Here is an 18,665-nt window from a genome sequence, read left to right on the forward strand (position 1 = left end):
TACTACGTTTAAGTCATTGCTGCTCAAGGGGATGCCACCAGGTACTGAATCTAAAGGTTCACATACAGATATTGAATGTTGAATCATTTGTGGATAAATGTTGAAAAAGTAAAAGGTTTTTGTGTAATTTGTTTGATCAGGTTATCTTGATCTATTAGGACTTCTAATAACATTTTAGGTTTCAAATGTTTATCGATGTGTGAAAATCCAAAGAGGTTCACAAACTTTCTCGCCAGGGTTCAACTTACACTGCATCAAACCCACAGTTGATGAGGGTGGTGGTGGTGGGGGGGGGGGGGAAATAAATAAATAATTTATAACATATCACAATTAGTTAAGTTATGGTTGGTAAAAATTGACAAAAAACCTCCACAGTAAAGCATTTAGCAAATGGAAATATTACTGTGTGCTCATTTGCCTGTATTAGACAGGTCTGCAACCCTGCCTTTCACCATTATCACCCAGCACACAGTGCTTCCACTGCAGCAAGGGATTCTGGGAAATGACATGCAAATGAGCACACAGTGACACCTTTTGCTTCAAAACCATATAACATGGTCCCCTATAGACCATGTTATATGGTTTTGAAGCAAAAGGTGTCACTGTGTGCTCATTTGCATGTCATTTCCCAGAATCCCTTGCTGCAGTGGAAGCACTGTGTGCTGGGTGATAATGGTGAAAGGCAGGGTTGCAGACCTGTCTAATACATGCAAATGAGCACACAGTAATTTTTCCATTTGCTATATTTTTTTTTGTGGAGGGTTTGTCACTTTTTTACCCACCATAACTTAAATAAGTCTGGTGAAACCTATCCCATGCTTCATTTGCAAAGCCAGTATAACCAACACCACACTGATGAGACCCATTAAGGTCGAAAAAGCTGTCTGTGGGTGGGTTTACTGGCTCAAAAGTTGTGAAATGCAGCAAGCATAAGCTTATAGGGCACCTTGTTATATGGTTTTGAAGCAAAAGGTGGCACTGTATGCTCATTTGCATGTCATTTCCCAGAATCCCTTGTTGCAGTAGAAGCAATGTCCTGGGTGATAATGGTGAAAGGAAGGGTTGCAGACCTGTCTAAGACATGCAATTGATCACACAGTAATATTTCCATTGGAGATAGATAGATATAAAACCAGCATGCAAATTAGAGTACCTAATTCCTAATCTGCATACCCCTTCTTTAAAACATATTTGTCACCGTGCCTGATCTCAGGGTAGCGCAATTCAATTTGTTTAAAGAAGCCAATTTGATTGTTAAATTAAAGCCTGTTTCTTGGTTGGCCTAACTAGAATTGCATCCTCAAGAAGAAGAAAAAAATACTGGAGTATTTCAGAATATATTTCATGAAGAAAAGGAGGGGGGAAAAAAACATTAAAAAACAAACAAACAAAAAAATTGAGGGAATTTGTTAAACTATGTTTGTAACTTTTGGAACGTTTAAATTAAACTGACATTTTTTTACCAGATCATAACCTCTTAATGAGAAGGGAGACGATTGTTTGATAAAATGACAGCTTACTCTGTTAGTCAAATGCAAATTAAAAAATAAATCTGCAAATAAACGATTAAACAAATCTTGTCAAATAAGCCATAACTCAAATCTTAGTGACCTTTATTATCATTGCTTTTTGCAAGGCACTGTATTTGTGTCATTAAAATCACAAAGTAGTTTGTTAAGAAGAGAAAAAGGCAAAGTGCAAAAGCAGAAGATAATACAGAAATGTACATAATGGAAAGCTTTTAGCTCAAGAAAGGGTGTTATTTAATGCTTGGTTTAGTTCAGCCTTACCAGCTCACGATATACTCCTTCTGATTTCCCTTCACTTCTGATTACCCTTTCCTTTTGGAACACTTCCCTATTACGGCTTCCTCCAGCACTGGCATTGAGATTGCTTCCAGCATTACCACCTCCTCCAAACGTCTTAGTCTGGAGATGAGAAAAGCTGCATTAAAGTAAACATTTCCATTTTAAACTCCTCCTGAAGATTAAGCCATTATACAAAAGGTAATAAATCTATGAAAGCTACATTTTTATTATTACGATGCACCTGCTGATATATAAAACGTTAATTTCCATAAAACGGAACAGTAACCTACTCATGGACTTTTTCATTCTCGTTTACGTTTGAAGCCGTAAAAAAATCAGTTATGTAATGTTCATGTTTATGGATTACGTTCAACCAAATCATAATAAACCTAAATGGAAAACTATATGGCAAGATATAAAATAACGAGTGTTAAACTGGTTAACTTCCAGAACACATTTACACTTCAGTCCAAGTTTCTGCAGCGTTTCCTGTGGCACTTAAAATTCTGCAATGTGCAAAGATGCCAACTACTACAACGGTTTTCTCTACAAGCTCTGGTGCTAGCATCCTAATCAGAACATTACAGCAAGTATTAAGATGCTTATTTATAGCAAATGTGGTGCTTTTAGCCTTCTGTATGTAGTCTAAAGGGATCTGTACTTCAAAATGTAAATATATAAAGCATAAAGGCCCATGTGTACTATGTACTGCTTTGCCATAAGACTACTTTCAGAGGGGAAGCCACAGGTGAATAAGATATTATTTAGTAAATATGGGCAATAGTCCTGCCTATCATTATAATGAACCACTGGCAGTTATTTACTCTAAGGGGATACATCTGGGAATTGCTTTGTGAACCAGACATTTCCAACTATTTTAAGATAATTAAAATGGAAAAAACGGAGAATTGTGAAGGATTTCAATTACTTAATTACATTTTGTGAAGGGTGACCATACTTCCAGGTTTAGCCGGGACAATCACGGTTTTTCGGTCTCTGTCCAGACTTTTTGGGGTGCGGACACGGTTTTCTATACCGTCGGCCGTGCACGCGCCTGAGCGACAGACAAAATGCTGATTGCACATACGCAGGCAGCAAGCTCTCTTGTGTGATTTCACTGTGTGCTGGGCAGGACTTATTCTTATCCTTTTACAGAAAGGATCCCCATGATCTCCTCGGGAATAGACCAAGGATGGAGAAGACTGTTCGCTAAAATATATTCTGTTCTGTGACCTTGCTAAAACGTACTTGATTTTCAAAGAACTAAAAACATAACATTTTTGTATTAAGAGCATGATTTTTGTTTAGGGAAGGAGTGGCCAAATCTAATCCAAGGGACACCAAAAAGTCAGGTTTTAAAAATATCCCTGCTTCAGCACAGTTGGCAGTCATTGAACCACCTGTGCTGAAGCAGGAATATCCTTAAAACCTGACCTGTTAGTGGCTCATGAGGACTGGAGATGGCCACCCCCATCTAGGGGATCTGTTTTATATACATCAAGTTTGGTGACCTATGTAGAACTGTCCCCTCAGAGGAGTACTGGGTCCTCTTGCTTGTTCTCTAACAATGCAGGATTTAAAAAAATGAATCCAATGAGTGCAAGAGGTTCCAACTACACATTTCTCTTTATGGCAGACCCATGTGAGACCGATTGGTCTTGCCTAGCTCTAAAGAAAAGATGACAGAAAACATACTATTCACGAACATAGATCAACTGTTTAAAGAAGAGATGCATTTCAAACCTCTTTGCTTTTTGCAACTTCAGCAATAGCAGCAATTCTTTGTTTTTCAAACTCATCATTCTCCCCGACCGCTTTTGTGGCACTGGAAACTTGCAGTGTCTTTCGGCTATCAAGTTCCTTGCTGTCTACTGCAGTGACAGTTAAACGTCGCTGACAAGGAAACAAAATGCAAATGGCCAAGTTTAAAGTAATCTGGCTTTGTTTCCTAAAAACTGTATACTTCAAGTCTTTTGTAGCAATTATATTGTAACGTCAAACTGTTTGTGTGTGTGCAATATAAACATACAACAATAATACAAAATGAAGGATATACAGCAGGATTGTTCAACTGGCGGTCCGTGGGGCCACATTGTGCCTTGATGCGGCCCTTGTACACCCTGCTCCTGCTAATTCCATACTAGTTGCTTAGGCAGTTCAGTGCAGTTTTTCACACTAAAGTTACCTTGTAAGTTAAGGTAATACTCATAGTATAGGCTAAAGCTCTTAAATTCCAGGCATTATTGAAATCCCTGCTCTGATTGGATAATGCCCGGAATTCTAACCAATCAGTAATGGCCCGGAATTTTGACACTCAGCCAAGTTTTTCAGCCAATCAGCTTTCAGTTCAAAAAGAGTGAAATTAGCTCAGAGGCTGGGGCCATGGTGCCTTCGCCCGCGCTGAAGAGTGCGGAGGCTGTGGCAAAGCGGGTGCTTACCCTGGTCATGCTGGACGAACCGTGGGGGAGTTTCTGGGAGAATTCCTGGGGCGTCACGGAGCTGGTTCACCCTCATTGGGCATACCGCTCACATGACCTGTCGTGCTGAGAAATACGTTTAACTGGTTCTCACACAACGCACGCCCCCTCCTGCTTTCGCGCAGACGTGCCCGCACGCCGCATGGACGCAAACAGTGCCTTAAGGCAGTCTGTTCGCTCAGTCACAGTCTGCAGCACCATGGCCCCAGGTTTAGACAGGAGAGGTGATTGGACAGGAGGCAGCAGCAAGGCACCTACTCCTCCCCTATCCCCCCCCCCCCCCCGCCTACAGAGAGCTCCGCACAGGAGAGTGAGGAGAAATATTTGTGTGTCTGTGGTGTGTGTTTTGTGGGTGTAAAGGGGGCTAGCACAGTGTTTTATTGTTCTGTGTCTTCTGTTAGTGTGTGTTTTGTGGATGTAGAGCTGGCAGAGTCTGTTGGTTTATGTGTGTCTGCAGTGTGTATTTTGTGGGTGCAGAGGGAGGCTGCAGTGTGTTTTGTGGGTGGATGAGGGGTGCAGAGTGTTGTGTGTTTCTGCCTGCAGTGTTTGGGTTTACAGGGGGGCTGCAGTGGATGTAGAGGGGGGCTGCTGGTGTGTGTTTTGCGGATGTAGAGGGGGCTGGTATGTGTGTGTGTCAGTGGGTGTACAGGGTAGAGGAGGGCTGCAGAGTGTTTACAGGGTGCTGCAGTGTGTTTGTGGGTGTAGAGGGGGAGCTGGTGTGTGTGTGTGTGTGTGTGTGTGTGTGTGTATATGTTTTGTGAGTGTAGAGGGTGGAGGAGGAGGGGGGCTGCAGTGTGTGGTGTGTGTGTGGTGTGTGTGTGGTGTGTGTGGTGTGTGTGTGGTGTGTGTGTGGTGTGTGTGTGGTGTGTGTGTGGTGTGTGGTGTGTGGTGTGTGGTGTGTGGTGTGTGGTGTGTGGTGTGTGGTGTGTGGTGTGTGGTGTGTGGTGTGTGGTGTGTGGTGTGTGGTGTGTGGTGTGTGGTGTGTGGTGTGTGGTGTGTGGTGTGTGGTGTGTGGTGTGTGTGTGTGTGTGTGTGTGTGTATATATATATATATATATATATATATATATATATATATATATATATAGAGAGAGAGAGAGAGAGAGAGCTGTGTGTATGTACATTTTCCATTTAATAAACTTGCAGTAAAAGCAAAAGAATGTAGACAATCATGCTGATAAAAATCAATATGACTACAAAAGTGTCTTTATGAAAAATGTAAAACATAAATAAATAATTTAAAAAAAAGCCTACATTTAGCCTATAATAGTAATAAACCCCTCAGAACAGGGCATTATTGGCCAGTAATGCCCTGTTCTTTGGGGATTATTACTTAATTATGTTACAGATGCTTGCAAAATATTGAAATATAGTCACTGTTCAGTCTTCAAATGTATCTAAAATTACAATGCAATAAGCTTGTAGCCCTTCTACTCCTAAATGTTTTCTGAACTGGTCCCTTTGGAGAACTATTTAAAGAGCTCCATACGTCAAGCCTTTCTCCCAAACATCTCTCGGACATAAGCGTGTTTTATTTAGAACCTTTGTGTGTTTTAATCAAGTACAGTGGTACTGCGAAACATTTTAGTTGCAGATGTAGCCATTCACACAAGTACAGAACTTAAGGCTGAAGAGGGGACAACGAGAAAATAGCTAAACTTTGTAAATCTATATCATGGTTTCAATTTATTGGTAATAGAACCCAAGCAAATATATAAAAAAGCTGACTATCAAATAAATACAATAACTGTTGATGTTTCTGTCCGGAGAATGGAATACCTGTCCAAAAGGCACAAATGGTGGCGGTCCGCCTTCTGTTCCAATATTGCTTCTACTGTGCTTCGATAAACTCTAATAAAAGGAAAGATAAAAAAAAGTTTTGAAGTTAAACAAATTAAAACGAACAGATTGCTGGTGATATTGTTTTATTTCACTTACATAATGGACGATAATTAAAAGCTCACTTTCATTTGCACCATTTCTATTAAAACTCCTATTCATTAAACCCATTCTCTATCAAACAAAAACATATTCTGCCATCATTATTTCTCATTTTAATAGTAATTGTAACGTAAATTTTAAGAGGCAATCCGAGCGGCATTTTTTTTAAACATATTTTTATTGAGATTTTTTAAATATAAATCGGGAGGGGAGGGATACAGAAGGAAAAAAGGTCTGGGGGGGGGACAACCATTTTGTAACAAAATTCTTACAGTCATCAACAGTCACATTACATCATTTTATCAACCACGTGTCCTATTCTCACTCCCAAATCCGCATTTCTATTACAATCAAATTCTTATCCCACATCCCAAGGTTTCCATACTCTATCAAACTTTCCTGTAGTATGATTCAGAAATAAGGTGAGTCTCTCCATTCGTTGCGTTAGACATCATAAACGCTACTGATGATCTCTCTTCTTCCACGCTGCTGCTACAGCGCATCTAGCCACCGTTAGAATATGCATAACCAATTTGCCTGTATTGTGGTTCACATCCTCCATGGGTCTAGCCAGAATAATTAACACGGAGTCTAACGGCATCTTAATCCCCGTCACATTTTCGATCAATTTCCGAACTGTCCTCCAATATGTTTGCAGAACTGGACAGAACCACCAAAATATGTGCTAGATCCCCTATTTGCCCACAAGCCCTCCAGCATCTATCAGTAGACTCCGGGAACATTTGCTTTAACCTCTTGGGGGTGTAATACCAACGCAGCAGAATTTTGTACATATTCTGCTTCGTTACTGTACATATTGAGGCTCTGCCTGCATTGACCCAAATATCTTTCCAGTTCTCTCTTGTTATTTCAGTCTGGAAGTCCAGAGCCCACTGATCCATATATTTATGGATCGGGGAATCTTTGAGAAGTTAACCCCTGGTCGAGAGATGAGATCAGACCCTTTTGGTATTTTTGAAGTGAAACGTCTTTAGTGGCACCTAGTCAATTTTGATGGGACAAAACTGGAGACGAAAATGTGAAACGGAAATGGCCGCGGCTCCCCCCACACGCCCGCTTTCACATGCCGCTCCCCCCACACGGCCGCTGCCATATGCGGCGGCGGTAGCTGCTGGCGCCGCTCCTAACGGCCGCCGTTCCCCCCCACACCCGCAATAGTGATTGCGCCGCTGACGAACGCCACGCATGCGCAGAAGCGGCTGGCAGCGGCGCCGTTCCCCCCACACGCCCGCTGACATGCCGAACGTCACGTGCTCATGCACTCGCGAGTGCTGCACCGTTGAACACACACGCCACTTCAATCAACCCAGGCAGTCTACCTGCTACTTTACCTTGTATACAACCCATGCCACTGACAGCCCCTGCCTCTCGCTGTATAACCATCATGATCTCCCTCTATAAACCCTTCAACCCCGCGCAGGCTGGTCTGATCTCCTGTCTCCGTCCCCAGGATTGTCAGACAAGCGTCGGCAACTTTGAGCAGGTGCACAGCAGTTACGGTACAGACGAGGACATCCTGTTTGTCTATGTAGACAGCTGACCCCAGCTGCGGCTCACAAGGGGGCGTCCGCTTCTCTCGGTGCCTCTTCCTCCCAAGCCCCTCACACACACACACACACCCACACACCCACTTTTACATACCCTTACACACCCACTCTTACATACCCACCCTTAAAAACCCACACACCCACCCTTACACACCCACCCTTACACCCCCCCACACACACACAATCCGGCCACCGTGTCCATACCTCTGCTGGGGGGGAGGAGGAGAGAAGGGTGGTTGAATCCGGGTTAGGGGACTAGGACAGCAGTGGGTCTGGCCTGTGGATGCTGAAAACCCCCTCCCCGTACCTCCCCCGGGGGGAGGAGGGAGAGGGGATGGCTCCAAGCCGGGGGACTCAGAAAGCAACAGCTCAGACATTTCTCCCCCGTGTCTCCATACCTCTGCCGGAGGGGAGGAGAGAGGGGGCTGGCTCAGGGACGGGGGACAGCTCAGACAATCCCCAGCAGAGAGAGATACACTGACACACACACACACGCACACGCACACGCACACTGACTGACACACACGGAATTCCCAGTTACTATAAATATAGAAGTGCAAATAGCTAAAACACATGTTCTAAGTCAAACTTCTTTGCGTTTTGGAACTGAAAATGTATTTTTTATTTTTCATTAAAAATATCATTCTTACAAATACAATTTCTGTGACAAAACAGTGACAAAAGACAAAGAAGTTTCACTTACTATGCGCGTGCACAGCACACACAGCTTTTTTGTTTTGTTTTGCACAGATCTTCAAATCATGTGTAATCCGGGAATTCCTCCCCATAGAAACTCTGACGACCAAAATGTCAGATATGCATATATTTGAACATCTCAGTTGGGGGTAGACCTTTATTTTCTAATTAATTCCTCAAAAGACAACTTGTCTTTTTCGAATAGATCTCCTGTCTGTAGGATCCCTTTCTGTCTCCAGGTTTCAAAATCCTGGCCCTGAAATCCCGGCAAGAACACAGGGTTGCCAAACAAAGGAGAAAGTCTGGATGGGGTTCACATAACTTTATATATTTCTTTGTCAGCTGCCAGATTTCTAGGGAGAATACAATTACCATCCGGTCCGAGTGGCACCCAGTACCAATCCCAGGGCTCGACCATGAAAAAGGCGGAAGACCGACCGGGCTTTTTAACAAGCTCTCCAAATCTACTGAAACATAAGTCCCTCCTGGGGTATGCCAGTATACCATCTGTCTCAGATGAGATGCAATATAATATTTTAAAATATTTGGTACTGCCATACCGCCTCCTTCCTTAGGCCTGGGACCCGCTGCGCTCGTTGGCGCGGGCGGCAATGTAGCGAGTTCCCCACCAGCAGGGGAATCCTCGCAAGCCGGTCCCGGTCCCCACTGGCTGCACAGCTGACTACACGCTGTGGCGCGTCAGCCGCTAGGAGACACAACAGAATGGTGTTTCCTAGCGTTGACGCGTCACGTGGTGTGGCTGTGAGCCAATGGGGAGGGGAGGCTGCGGGAGGAGGAGAGGCTTCGGGGAGCGGGGAGGAGTGTGGAGTGAAAGCAGCGTGCGTGCCTGCCTGTGTGTGTGTATGTGTGCCTGTCTCTGTCTGTGTGTGTGTGTGTGTGTATGTATGTATGAGTGCCTGCGTGTGTGTGTTTTTTTTACTTACCTGCAGCCCGTGGCAGCCCGTGGAGGGAGGGGGGGAAGAGTAGCGGGTCCCTCCGCTCAAGCCACGCCCCCCCCTCCCTGTCAATCCTCCCACTCCCGCCCACCTCCCGCTCCGGCCCCTCACGTCATGGCCGCGCCCCCTCACGTCATGGCCGCGCCCCCCCCCGACCCGTTTGGCCACGCCCCCCCCCCCCCGCTCCAAGAAAAGTAACCTGTAGACCGCAGATCGCGGTACAGCGAGTTGCACGCGCCGCCGGCAAGCAAGCCAGCCGTGCGGACGCGTGCAACGGGACCTTAGCCTTAGACTACAACATAATTGATCTGGCTACTCTTGGTTTATGATTCCAGATAAATGGCATAATTCGATTTTGAATCTCTATTATAGTTGTATGCGGGACAGGTATTGGTAATGTCTGGAAATAGTACAGAAGTCTGGGGAGACTATTCATTTTAACCGCAGTAATACACCCTAACCAGGAGATACAATGGGAATTCCAGGCTTGTAGATCCTTTCTTATCTTAGAAAAAAAGCTTGGGGTAATTATATTTATATACAGGCATACCCCGGTTTAAGGACACTCACTTTAAGTACACTCGCGAGTAAGTACATCTCGCTCAATAGGCAAACGCCAGCTCACGCATGCGCCAAGTCAGCACGTCCTGAACAGCAATACTGGCTCCCTACCTGTACCGAAGGTGTGCGCAAGCAGGGAGACTATAGAGCCTGTTACAAATGCCTTATTTACATCAATTATGCACGTATATGACAATTGCTGTACAGTACATGCCTTGATAAGTGGGAAAAAGGTAGTGCTTCACTTTAAGTACATTTTCGCTTTACATACATGCTCCGGTCCCATTGCGTACGTTAATGTGGGGTATGCCTGTAGTGAGTTGAGTCCGTAGATTTTAAATGGGTATTTTTACACTTGGAATCAAAGTGGCCTTTGAGAATCTCGACCTCCCTTCCCATTAACGTTAGATTTAACGCTTCCGATTTTCCTACATTGACTTTATATCCGGATAAATCTCCGAATCCACGGAGGGTGGATTGCAAATTCGGAAGGGACACGAGAGGATTAGAAATGGTAAGGATAATATTGTCCGCAAAGTGATATTTTATAGCACTCTTATTTTAATCCCTAGTATATTTCGGAGGTTCTGATTGTTGCAGCAAGAGGCTCTATTGTTTTAAAAAAAAAAACCACTCCATGTAGGATATTGCATGAACTGCTCCTTTAACAAATCCGAACAAACATGTTTAAGTATTGAGGAAGAAAGCCATCCACAGTAAAGGGATACTGATCAACGAGAATAGAGTGTATCCCTCCAAGTAGGGTCCACCAGATACATGGGCATTGAGGAAGCTATACAAGAGATTGCCAATCTAACATTACTAAACGACACAAGTATAAAGTACCTCCCCAGTGAATGAATGAAAGCTACCAAAGCCCAAGTACCTCCCTAGTGTAGGAGTGAGAGCTACCAAGGGAAGAAGTAGAGTAACTATATCGTTTGACACGGTTAATGTCTACGTAAAGCCTGCGCTTGTATGTGGAGCAGTAAATCAACAGATGTGAATAAAGCCCGTTCTATAGTGCCTGCGATTGCTGCAAGGAGTGGAACCGGCCGACAGGGGGAAAGATGAAAAAAAAAAAAAACCTTTGCGCCGCTACCGCAGCTGAAAATGTAAGTATGTGTGTGTATATATGTGTATGTGTACTGTTATTAAAAAAAAATATTACAGGATTTTTGAAAACACACACACTATATAACAGCCCTAAAGCTTGCTGTTTGTAGTATAAAAGTTCCTGGCACCCATTATTATTCTATCTGCATATCCATGATAAGCCTGCTCAGATCCAGTACACTGCAAAAAGGTATGAGACACAGAGCACAGTTATGTAAATAGTCAATCAAGATGTAAACTCCTTTCGAGCTGGCAAGGAGCTTTACATTTGTGTACTAATCTTGTCTGGTAATTAGTTACATGTATGTACAACAGTTTACAGTCGTCTCGTGATTAGCTAAAGATCATGAAAAACACTCCACTGCGTTTAGTTACTATGGAGGCATTAAAGAAGCAGTACCACATTGTTAAATATATACCTGTACACATATACATATCTTTATTTATTTAGCGTCATCCAGGTACATAGCGCTTCACAGCAGTAATACACGTAACATAATAGAACAAATACACAATTATAGCGTTATACCCTTTAACAATTAGATATATCAAATATATAAATACTGTTCACAAAACAACCCAATGAACCGTGAACAGTCAAACATTAGTATATAAAAAATTCACCACCCAAAGTAGTAGAGATCAGTTAAATTTCTTTCATGGACTTAGTCTATAAAGAAAATAATGAAATTAAGACTAAGACTTATTTCAAGGAAATTGATAAAAACAATTACATCTTCAGGTCCAGTTGCCATTTGCCCAGATGGATGGACAATGTCCCATCTGGACAATTCACTAGAATCAAGAGAAACTGCACGGATAGGGATCAGTTTTTAATACAAGCAGATCTGATACGTAATAGATTTCTGGAGAAGGAATACAGGAAGGAGACAATAGATAAAGCTCTCATTGAAGCTGATGCACGAGTTAGGAGTGATTTATTACAGCCCAAAACAAGAAAACAGAAGAATGATGGGAAATTAGATTTCGCATTCCTCACGGGTTATAATAAGGAAGCAAAAAAGATCATAAACATTATGACTTGTCCCTGAAGAAGCTCCTTTGCTGGAGGGAAACGCGCGTTGGACGCGCAATGTTGTCAGTTTCCTACTTGGAGCTGTTTTTAATGTAGTGCTTGCAATATCCTGGGTGTAACTGTGAAGACCATATGAGTTAAACTATTCATTAATCAATTCATGGTCAGTGTGCCTGCTATCCTTGCACCTTATGTGAGGCATTTTCACATCACACTGCTGTGTATTCAAGCCAGCACTGCTGTGTTTGGAAGTTCTATAACACAGCTATTATACCATCACATGCCAGCGGTATTATCTCTATGTACACGTGCAGGGGAGCTATATCTAGCAGTTATAGGATATTCAATCCTGTGGCCACCTACCTGAATATATTTATATACAACTCTACATTTGGTCTCATCGTTGCCCCAGAGGGGTTAATACCCTACTCATAGCAGTCCCTGTCTTTAACATCCCATCATATCAATTGGTACTGGGATAGTAAGAATAACTAATGACACGGTTGCTTGATAGCTATGATTTAATACATTTTTAATTCACATCACACGTTACTTTGGTAATATATGTTTTAAGTATTTATTAAAAGTTAATTTTTACACTTGGGTGGTGTGCATTTAAGTGAATTCTTCTGGGGGCACATCCATTTTGTGTTTCCCCTTTTCTGACATTATGAACAAACACTGGGATATTTTTAAAAAACGACCCCGTTTTAGGGGCAGACATCCCTGATAGACCAAATGTGTTATTAAGGAAAGCCTGGAACCTAAAGAATAAATTGGCTCCCAGCGCACGGAGACAAAAACGGTCTAGTCAAATTAATTGGCTGAATCATAGTAAAGGATTTTTTGGTTGTAAGACGTGCCGGGCCGGGCATGCCAGTTTAAATCTCCCAACAGTAACAACTTCAGCTCCAATATTACAGGTGAAGTCTTTACAGTAAATACTTGCATAACCTGTAGGGCGGACCATGTAATATATGTGCTAGAATGCCCGTGTAAACTTCAATATGTGGGTAAAACGGTGAGACCAATCAGAACTAGAATAGTTGAACATCTAAGCAGTATAAAAAGGAGGCTCGTCACCCACAGTGTATACAACCATTTCTTGGAGTTTCACAATGGGGATCCAGCTGGTCAAACCTTTATGGCAATAGAGCACATCTACCAACATTGGAAGGGGGTGGGGGGGGGAAGGAGGTGGAGATAGGGATCTTGAATTGCTGAGAAGGGTAACATTCTGGATCCATCGATTGAGGACCCTGACACCTAAGGGACTCAACTTGGAAATACATATTGTTCCCTTCCTCAAGTGATATATGTATGCAATATGTTTGTAATAGATCTCTCCCTCTTGTTCTCCTTCCTTTCTCTTCTTCCAGGATATCGTGTAGTTTGGAGCTCGAGGACCATTGTTATGATATTTTGTATAAATATTGTTACTCGGCTTTAGTATGGGCAGTTACACTGTCTTGATCTTGTTCTACTTGTAGATTTGGATGTAGTATACATCACCCTATGATTACAAATTCTTAAAACTATGTCTTATAGGATAATATGATTACTGAACAAAGTTAACATTGTATGTATAATATTGTATGTATATCATGTGGACAATTGTAAGTCATTTGGAAAATGCTATTATGAGTTGCATCTAAATTACGATCTTCTTTTGATCTATATTGTTGGGCTTAAGACTTTTTGACCATCCTCCCTCCCTCCCCCTATGGGATATGTATGTATAGTATCTAATTATATCCCATATAACCCAATATTATATGGATGATACCTCACTCATTGCAATTAGCTGTAAACCTCTTTTCTTTCCCTATGGGAGTTATGTACAGAATATTTGTTTGGGAACTATTTGTGATTAATTCGTGATCCTCCTATAATCCGTATTCCGATTGGTAAACTCTACGGGAATGCCTCAATTATGATAACTATGCTCTGTGGATTTGTCCTCCACTGTGCATTTTCTTGCTGCTATAATCCATACAGGCAATAAATGTTAACCCCCATATGCAAGACAGATCACCAGGTTGTTTGAATTAGTATTTTATTGCACTTGCTTTTTAAAGTCTGTAGCTAGTTAGGTACTTCACACTCCTGACAAAGCCATTAATTTGATGTGGCGAAACGCGTTGAGTGGGAGAAAAAGGGTACCTACCTAATAAACTTTACACAAGATGTTTTGTGAGAGATGTCTCACTTTCTACGGGGTATAGTAGTTAATAGGAGGAAACACCCTCTACTAAATAGTTGTAACTATCCAATCATGACACAGATACTAACAATATAGTGATGCCTTCAATTGCTTATCCAACCTATAAACATATGATTGGTATTACTGATTCAATTGGGAGTAGGTGATACCATCCTGAAATACCCAATTACCTAATGGACTATTAGGCCATCTCAATAAATAATCATAAATAGAACCTAAACTATTTGAATCTGCATAGATGTAATCAATACTAGAGACTAAGGCTATATGGACATTACAATATACATCCCAGCCTGTTCGCAAGCCCAAGAGGAGACTAGCACACACTAAGAGACTGCAACCGCTGGAAAGATCTCGGCGGTGTCCAAATACTTCTGCCGCAGTGCAAAGCAAGGTACCATCCCCCACTCCCCCAGCCCGGCACGAATAGCGCATGGTGTGGAGGAGTCCGATCAGGACTGTATCAAGGCTCCCTGTGGTGAAGTCTCCAAAGTATCTCTTACCATTCAGGACTGCCAGGTGTGTGTGTGTGTGTGTATGTGTGTGTGTGTATGTGTGTGTATGTGTGTGTGTATGTGTGTGTGTATGTGTGTATGTGTGTGTCCCTCTCAGATTGAACATTTATTTGACTGGAGCTCTTTGTTTCACCGGCGATTGGGATTTATGTTCACTTCTACAATGAGATTTATCTCACTAATGCTGTTTTATTCAAGTCCTCTTGAGTGCATGTACATGAGAACCTTTTTTGTTTTTGTAATATTAAAATGTACTCGTACAGTATTATGCTATGGAGCTTGCGCTTCTTTTAGGCATTTTGGTGTGGCAACATCATTTCTGAAGCTGCAGTAGGCTTCATTCCGGATACGCCATCATATCTCTGGAATTGGACATTATCCTTTTGAAAACCTTATTGCATTTTTAATTTTTTTCAACTATTGGTTTGAATATTTTATGTTTCATTTATTTATCATTGTTGTGGTTGTTATAGGTTATTATAGTAATCGGCTTTCCCAGTAGTCATATAAACATTGTGTCTTGCAATTACATCTCTATACCGGGTTCTTTACATATAGACATATAGCCATTACGCCCTATTCATACACACTATGTGCAAGTTGCAGCACTATTTTGTTTCTTTGTCTGGACATTACAATATACTCATACAAATAAAGGAAATCTATAAAATGCATAAAAGATATATGTACTATCAAATCAAACATTTAAAAGATTAAAATATAAATTTCCACAGAGTAATGAGGACCATAGAATCACATCTTGGAGTTCAAAAATGAGCAGATCTTAAGTGAATTACACATTTAGTTTCATCAACCGATCACTCAATAATAAAGACCAATTTGAATGTTAATACAGGGTAACATATTGAAGGAGAGTATACCGCCATATTTGCTGAGTAGTTTCAATAACATCTTTCAGCTATAGTTTTGTATGTGTTTTTCCGTCTTGTACCATCCACTGTGTATATTTTAAGTACTGTTGTATAAAGGGTTAACTATCCATTGGGATTCACTCAGTGTGTATAGGTTCATATGTTGGTAGCTGTGTGTTTCCTAATCACTGCCAGTCACCAGTTAAATAGATTAGTACACCCAATTATATGTCCTAAGTGAACTGCACAGAGGTGTTTCTTGTCCTTATAATAGTAGTATACCTCATATTGTTCTCTACATTATCATGAACTGCATTGTGCAAGACTGACAATTACCAACGCCAAGGAGAACTCTATTTTGCAAACACGTGACGTAATATAACACAATGGAAATAGGTGCTTCCGGCATTACAGTATCAATAGGAAAGGGAGTTAATGCCCCGAAGAGCTAACAATTTATGTTGTAATTAGGGAGAATTTGCAGAGACAGTAGGAGGGTGTGTAAATGTGTCTGCAAGGGGTTAAGGTCAGTGCATAAGAGATGTACAGTATAGTATCAGCCAGTGGAGCTACCCAAATGCTTCATTAAAGAGGTGTTTTTAGATGTGTCTTAAAGGTGCAGAGAGAGGGTGTTAGTTGATTGAGGGGAAGGACATTCCAGAGGTGAAGGGCAGTGAGAAAGGTTTTAGGTGGGAGAGACCTTTAGATACAAAAAGGGGAAGACATCATTGAGAAGAACACAAGAGTTGGGCAGGTATATAGCGAGAAACTAGGACGGAGATGTAAGGAGGGGCAGAAGAGTATATAGCCTTAAAAAGGAGGAGAGTTTTGTAAGTGATACAGAGTTTAATTGGAAGCCAACAGAGGGATTTCAGCAGGAGAGAAGCCGAGACAGATTTAGAGGGAGAGTAAAGTGATTCTAGCAGCAGCGTTTAAGATAGCTTGTAAGGGAGACAGGTGAGAGGCAGGAAGGCCGGACAGTACAAGGTTACAATAAATCAAGACGGTAGAGCATGAGGGCCTACGTTAGAGTTTTAGCAGTAGAGGGACAGAGGAAAGGGCATATCTTTGCTATATACAGTACTAAAACCCAATAAGCGCTCAACCAAAAATAAATACTGAGACAAGTAAAAAAATAAACAAGGTAAGAAATAAAAGAAATGGAGGATAACTAAACATATACTAAGCGCTCAACCTATTTATAACCTAAGCTATACAAAACAATTTAATGAATGAAAGTGCCATGAACTAAATATGACTTCTATAAAAGATATACCAAGTGTGCAAGGAACCCACAGACACGTGCTAATGAATGAGGGAGTGACTGCCTAAGGATTAACAACAAGCCTATCCATAAGGCTAGAACAAATGGTGACAAAGAGAAAAAGAATAAAAAATAAAAAAGAAAAAAGTCCTTGGCGCACTATCAGGTATATAAACCTGATACAAAAATAGAAGTCCCAATTCTCTGAATAAGGGGCAATTCGTGGATCCGGAATTCGATATCTCAGAGGACTTTTTTCTTTTTTTATTCTTTTTCCCTTTGTCAAGAAATAAAAGAACATTAAAACTGATAAAGTCAGGTATTGGAGACATGTAAGACAAACCCAGAAAATAAAGTCCTGACAGAGGATATCATACAAAAGTCCACTCTTAGTAGGGAACAAACAGATACAAGAGAAGTCCTGGTGCTGCTTTCAGAGAGCAAATTTGAAGCAATAAACCAACGGTCTACCCCTTTCCTGTACAGCATGGAATCATTTACTCCACACTGTACAGGAAAGAGGGACTGTAATGGCTTGTTGGAAGCTACGAGCAGCCACCATCCGAAATGAAGAGAGAGAACATCCCCTATGGTAAGTTTCAAAGGATTAGGAGGAACTGCACAAGAGAATGATTTTAATGTACATGTAGGTATTTTAGCTGAACGGTTTGAGGAGAAACCTCATTGGCGGAACCGCTCATGTGACTCGGCCATCACGCGACAAAATCAAATTATTTTGTTACCTGAACAATCGGCTGTGCCATCGCCCCGCACTCTATGGCCGTCCTCATTGAGACACGGCCATTTTTTAGCGTGCGCCGTCGCACTAATCATGGACACGGCCTAAGTGTGCATGGCTTGATCCTAGATGTTGATGAGGTGGTTCATGCTATACCTGACCGGGTTATATGCGTCTACAGCAGTAAGCACAAATGCGAGTGCAATTGTTGATTAGTTTTATTTTGTTCTATTTTTGTGGAAAAGAGACAGGACACAAAAAAAATGTGCAGTGATAATGTCACTGCACACGCGCCGGCAAAACAAAGTAATGTCAATTGAGCGCTTTAAACAGATCTCAGAAATTGATTTTTCCGGGCAATAGCCACGTCACGTGAGCGGTTCGGCTAATCAGGGCGAACAGCCTACGTGGCGTCATGGCCACGCCTCCCATGCATGTTTCGTGTGCGTAACATCACGCGTTCGTGCGCGCAAGCTTGCACTATAAACAAGGCCTTATGGTGTCATTCTATTTTTTAGTCAGTTTAAAATAACAGCAAGTAAAGCACTCACGATTGAAAAATAGTATCAGGGCTTAACTCCTGCATTAAAAGTTTTACAAATATACAAAAAATTATCTTTAAAAGCAACAAAAAAAAATCCTGAATCCTTAAATAATTATAGTCAAGCTATCTTAAGGAAAATCAGAAGCAACTCCTGTGTGGTGTTACTGAATGACGACAATTTCACTTGCGAGTTTCAAGTGACCCGAAGGAGATTGCAATATTGGCTGATGTTGCAATAAATTCTCTATAACCACATTTCTTTATTCCCATTAATGTTGTTCTCTTCAGAGAAACCATAACAAAAATAACTTAGACAATAGATCTATGGTATATTTACCTAAAAAAAAT

At 41.7% G+C, this 18,665-nt stretch overlaps 1 protein-coding gene across 1 annotated transcript in view; it reads right to left on the reverse strand.

The window, feature by feature from the left end:
• TDRD3 (tudor domain containing 3) overlaps nt 1–18,665 on the reverse strand; it is a 277,196-nt gene that overhangs the window by 124,534 nt on the left and 133,997 nt on the right. The window contains exons 6-8 of the mRNA XM_075591037.1: nt 6,065–6,136; nt 3,552–3,701; nt 1,791–1,928 (exon numbers count right to left, since the gene is read on the reverse strand). Coding sequence (XP_075447152.1) covers nt 1,791–1,928; nt 3,552–3,701; nt 6,065–6,136 — 360 coding nt within the window. The remainder of the gene's footprint in view (nt 1–1,790; nt 1,929–3,551; nt 3,702–6,064; nt 6,137–18,665) is intronic.

Source organism: Ascaphus truei, chromosome 3 (assembly GCF_040206685.1).
Source record: "Ascaphus truei isolate aAscTru1 chromosome 3, aAscTru1.hap1, whole genome shotgun sequence".
Taxonomy (NCBI): domain Eukaryota; kingdom Metazoa; phylum Chordata; class Amphibia; order Anura; family Ascaphidae; genus Ascaphus; species Ascaphus truei.